General features: G+C 41.1%; 1 protein-coding gene across 1 annotated transcript; it reads left to right on the plus strand.

Annotated features, from left to right (window-relative positions):
• The first annotated feature begins 1551 nt into the window (after positions 1-1551).
• Positions 1552-5508, plus strand: LOC148524936 (zinc finger MYM-type protein 1-like). Its single transcript, XM_088471352.1, has 2 exons — positions 1552-4134; positions 5416-5508. Exons 1-2 carry the CDS (start codon positions 1552-1554, stop codon positions 5506-5508), a joined length of 2676 nt encoding a protein of 891 aa, XP_088327478.1.
• The last annotated feature ends 300 nt before the right edge of the window (positions 5509-5808 follow it).

The raw sequence follows: 5808 nt of genomic DNA on the forward strand, positions 1-5808 counted from the left end.
GCAAAGACCTGCTGGTGAACACACTGTCAGCTGAAGCGGAACGTGACACGTCAACGGCTCCTTCTTCATTTTCTCCCGCAACTGGGGCTGCCAGGAAAAAACTTAGGTATCCTAAGCAACCCGCTGGCGGTGATGCAGGGCAGGCAGGACCAAGTTTGGACATCTGGTCCGGACTGAAGGACCTGGCAACAATTTCTGACATGTCTACTGTCACTGCATATGATACTGTCACCATTGACAGAATGGTGGAGGATTACATCGGTGACAGCATCCAAGTAGGCATGTCAGACAGTCCATACCTGTACTGGCAGGAAAAAGAGGCAATTTGGAGGCCCCTGTACAAACTGGCTCTATTTTACCTGAGTTGCCCCCCCTCCAGTGTGTACTCCGAAAGAGTGTTTAGTGCAGCCGGGAACCTTGTCAGCGAAAGGCGTAGGAGGTTGCTTCCACAGAATGTGGAGAAGATGATGTTCATCAAAATGAATTATCAGCTCTTCCAGGGAGACCAGCCTCCAGAACGTACAGAGGGACCTGTGGTGGTGGATTCAAGTGGGGACGAGTTAATACTTTGTGAGGATGAGGATGTACACACTGAAGAGGGTGAGGAATCGGTGGATGAGGAGGATGAGGATGACATCTTGCCTCCGTAGAGCCAGTTTGTGCAGGGACACATTAATTGCCAGCTTGTTTTGTGGGGGCCCAAACGAACCAATCATTTCAGCCACAGTTGTGTGGCAGACCCTGGCGCTGAAATGATTGATTTGTTAAAGTGTGCATGTCCTGTTTATACAACATAAGGGTGGGTGGGAGGGCCCAAGGACAATTCCATCTTGCACCTCTTTTTTTCTTTGCATTATGTACAGTTTGGGGCCTAGTTTTTCTAACTGCCATCCTGTCTGCCACTGCAGTGTCACTCCTAGATGGGTCACGTGTTTGTGCCGCCCACTCGTGTCGCTTAGCATAGTCATCCAGCTACCTCGGTGCAACCTTTTGGACATAAAAACACTATTGTGAGGTGTGAGGTGTTCAGAATAGACTGGAAATGAGTGGAAATTAAGGTTATTGAGGTTAATAATAGCATAGGAGCAGAAAAACCTACAAATTCTGTGATTTTAGCTGTTTTTATGCTTTTTTTCAAAAAAATACAGATCCAAAACACAAAACCCAGAACCCAAAACACGGAAGGGTGGTTTTGGCAAAACCAATCCAGATCCAAAACACGAAGAAAGATCCAGATCCAAAACCAAAACACAAAACACGAAAAGTGGCCTGTGCACACCCCTAGTTTTTGAACCCTGCATTGATTTCAATATTGAATTATTAGGGGTAAAATACACACCTTTTCTCATTGACTAACAGGGTATATTTAAATTAACTTCCCCATGCAGTGTTCTGCACTTGTAATTAACCTGGCAGGGTAACAGCAGAATCACATGGTCCAAGGTTTTCCTTCCTTTGCCTGTACTATTTACAATAGATTTACATATTTTTATTTAATTTTGCAAAAAAAATTCTATTATGCATTTTTACATTGTGCAGTGATATTCAATCATGCTGCATGGTGTAAATAAAGCAAAGAGGCCAAGTGGATGCCAGCAAAGGAAGGCAAAAGAAACAAGAAAAAAAGCACTGAAAACGCAAGCTGGATCCATGCTTCAATTTGTCAAAAGACAGGATGATGGCCAGGGTTCATCAAAAGACACAGCTCCTCCGTGTCAGTCTCCAATTGATAATACTAATTCTTCTGATGATTGCATGCATTCTACAGAAGAGCAAGAAGTGGAAATTGCAGAATTTACAGCAGAAAAACAAGGAGTGGAAATGGAAGAATGTCAAGCAGAAGAAAGTGCTGAAAGTGACTCTAGCCTTGATACTGCAACGGAAATGAGTGATGTTATGGAGAAAGATTTGCAAATTTTCCATGATGTTTCTTTCTGGGAAATACCAGTTCCAGATCACTTTCGGGTTGAAATCATCAAAAAGGGAAGTACTTATTTCCAGAACAAAGATGGTCCTTTCAGTGCAGTGTCAAGGCAAGATTCAGATGGAAAAGCAAAGGGTGGTGTACGTCAGCTTTCAAAAGAGTGGTTTTACAAGATGATGCCAAATGGCGAGAAAATTCTACGGTCTTGGATGATTTACTCAGTTGTCAGCAACAAATTATACTGTTTTTGCTGCCGACTGTTTGCAGTTAGTACTACAAGTATGACATCCAAATTTGTGACTGGGTTTCAGATGTGGTGGAAACTGAACCCTAAAGTATATAACCATGAGACATCTGAAGAGCACCTATGTTGCCTTGAAAAGTGGAAAACATTAGCAGCAGGACTTAGGCTGCACAAAACCATTGATGCCAAAAGTATTTCTTTAATGGAAATGGAGAAGAAAAAGTGGAGGGACATCTTGTACAGATTGCTTGATATAACATTGTTTCTTGCCAAGCAGAATCTAGCATTCCGTGGCCACAAGGAAGATGAAACTTCATTAAATAAAGGGAACTTTCTTGAGATGGTTGAGATGCTGTCAAAATATGATCCAGTGCTGAAAGAGCACCTTATGAGATTAAAACAGAGCACATGTAAACTTAAAGTGTCAGTCTCTTATCTAGCACCAAACACTCAGAATGAGTTTATAAGTGCCTTGGCAAACCATGTGAAGGAGAAGCTTGTCATTGACATAAAGTCTGCAAACTGTTTTGGGATCATGTTTGACAGCACACCTGACATATCACATACTGACCAGATGTCCGAAGTGATCAGATATGTAAAAATCAACAATATGAAAGTTGAAGTAAAAGAGGTATTTCTTGGATTTTTTCCTTTAAAGGGGAAAACCGCTGCTGACCTCAGTTCTGACATTCTTAAAACACTGGAAAATGATGGACTTGACATAATGATGTGCCGCTCTCAAGGCTATGATAATGCTGCCACTATGGCTGGAATCCATGGAGGTGTGCAAGCCATTCTTAAAAAAAAGAACAGGAAGGCTATTTTTAGTGGATGTGTGGACCATTCACTTAATTTGTGTGGTCAGCACTTTTTTGCTGAAAATGCATCATGTGTGACATTTTTTGGGACTCTTGAAAGAATGTTTTCTTTCTTTGCTGCTTCCACCCATCGATGGGATGTGTTAATGGAACATACTGGAGTCTCAGTGAAAAGGCTGTCAACAACACGCTGGAGTGCTCATCATGCTGCTGTTACACCAGTTAAGGAGAAGTTTGATAAGTTTGTGGAGGCGATCGAAGCTCTTTGTGATCTACATGAAAATTTGGATACAAGGGGAGCAGCACAAACTCTTTTGCCTGCTGTCTGTGATTTCACCTTTCTGTGCTACCTATACTTCTGGTGTAATGTACTTCAGGAAGTTAATATAACACAGCAGTACCTGCAGACAACTCTTGACAAGGTGGTGACAAAGTTAGAGGCGCTTAAACTTTTTTTACATGATGAACGCAGTCAACTAGTGGAGCATGCAATTGAACAGGCACTTTCAAAGTCAGAAGAATATGGAATTGCAGTACAGAGAAGAGCCAGGGTCAAGAAGAGGTTGGCAGGGGAACAAGCATGTGATGCTGGACTCTCTCTTCAAGAAGAAAATAGGAGGGCGATGCTTGAGTGCATTGATCGCTTTCATTCTGAGCTTCAGATCAGATCAAGAGCCATCCAGAAAATAGCAGCCATGTTTGAAGCTGTTCAAGCGAAGAGTCTTATATCTGCCACTGATGAACAGTTAAAGGTGTCCATTCCAAAATTGACCACTTTCTATGATGAATTATCTGAAAGTGCTCTTTTAATAGAAATACCAAGGCTAAGAAGACACCAGAAAGCAGCAAAGATTGATCTGGAAAAAGCCAAAGATTGGGTAGTATTAGATATTTTGAAATTCATAGCAGAATGGGACTTTGTAGAATCTCTACCAAACCTTTCAAAAAGTCTAAAATTATTTTTGACGATCTGTGTGTCTGTGGCTTCATGTGAGAGGAGCTTTTCAAAGCTGAAACTTATAAAGAACTATTTGCGATCTACCATGGGACAGTCAAGGCTTTCAGACCTTGCAATTCTATCAGTTGAAAGTGAGATGGCAAAAGGCATTGACTTTGATGAAGTGATTCAAAAGTTTGCAGCTGTGAAGGCCAGAAAAGGAAAGTTTAGATTTTTTTTGTGGAGATGTTCATTAAGTGCTAAAATGCTTTTGTATTTGTTACTGTTTGTATTACTTCAAATTAAATTATCGAGGTGTGCAAATGAATACTTTGTGTGATATACTTTGCTGAATATAATAAATTTAATATGGTTTGGCGTGCTGTTCATGAGAGTTTCTCTTAATGTCTTCATCCCTATGTTGCCCTTCCGAATCTTGGCTAACACATGAAAAACCTCATTGCAATGCAAAACCGTTTTACAGTCTAAGTTTGTGTCCAGTAAGTCATGAAACTGTTGAGTCAAATAATTTAGGCATTGAGTTTAGTTTGCATAACACTTATGTAAATGTTATAATGTTTTACCTGTGATATTGTATTTTAAAGATATAACGTTAGTTTTGTTAGCAGTTTATTTTATTACTATTGCCATTGCATTTAGTGATAGTACAAAAACAGTACTAAGGATGGGGGGGGGTGACACCATGAGCTACCACACCGGGTGACACCAACCCTAGTGATGCCTCTGGGTGTGCCCTCTATGGGTGGCACCCCTATTCGACCGCACTGGTCGAACACCCCTAGAGCCGGCCCTGCCTCCAGCAGCTCATATGCACTGCAGTCAGCATGGCTCCAGATACCTGTGCCAATCTACTAGCACCTTATTCAGTCACTCCCAGACCATCTAGCTGCTGTCCGTGCTGCACACGGTGGTTACTCTGGCTATTAGCTGGTGGTCATAACAATGTGACTCGATTGTGTTGATCTTGAGATATATATATATATATGTATACATACAGTATATAACTGTTTGCATTCAGGATGTGCAAGATATAGTCATTTTGGACTTGAGGAGCATTTGCAAATTCTGATAAAAAATGTTTTTCATAGTTCATAAACAGTCCCTAAAAGTATATTTCTCCCCCCAAAAAATATTTCTATACGTCATTTTTGGCTTGAGGAGCCTGCACGCTGCACTCGCCGAGTTTTAAGCGTCTAGTTTCTCCTCTCCCTGATCTCTCATTGAGATAATACATACCTCAGTTTCTTTCTAGGTGACTAAGCTATACAATATTGAAAATGCAATCCAAATTCATCCCGTAGTTTTTGCATGATGCCGAACAGACAGGCAAACAAAAATTCCGAATTTTGTTTGTACATTTCTCCCATAAAAATTTCTATGTACAGACACAACCATTACAACTGTATTATAAGTATAGGGAATGTACAGTATATTGTTAACATTAATTTTACAGTATACTATATTGATTTAGATGGGTTTACATGGGATTGAAGGCTTTGATATTCCTACTAATCCGTATTTTGCAGAGGGTTCCAGGCCAAGATGTGAGAATTTACTCTTCTGACAGTCTAATGGTGCATGCACACTGGACGATCGTCAACGATAATGATATCGTTGAACGATCTCTTGGGTGTGCTGGATGATCGATATCGATCATTCAGCACACCACAAACCCACCAACGATGGCCAATGACCCAGGTTGGCCTGCAACCATGGGCAATGGACGATATCGTTATCGTCCATGCGTGCCTGCGCATCACAGGTCGTTGGCCACCGAAAAATGCACGATATGAACGATAACGATATGATTGATATCGTTATCATTCAAATCATCCAGTTTAATTGTACCGTGTGTATGCACCAT

Source organism: Taudactylus pleione, unplaced genomic scaffold (genome assembly GCF_031769625.1).
Source record: "Taudactylus pleione unplaced genomic scaffold, aTauple2 ptg000114l, whole genome shotgun sequence".
Classification (NCBI taxonomy): Eukaryota; Metazoa; Chordata; class Amphibia; order Anura; family Myobatrachidae; genus Taudactylus; species Taudactylus pleione.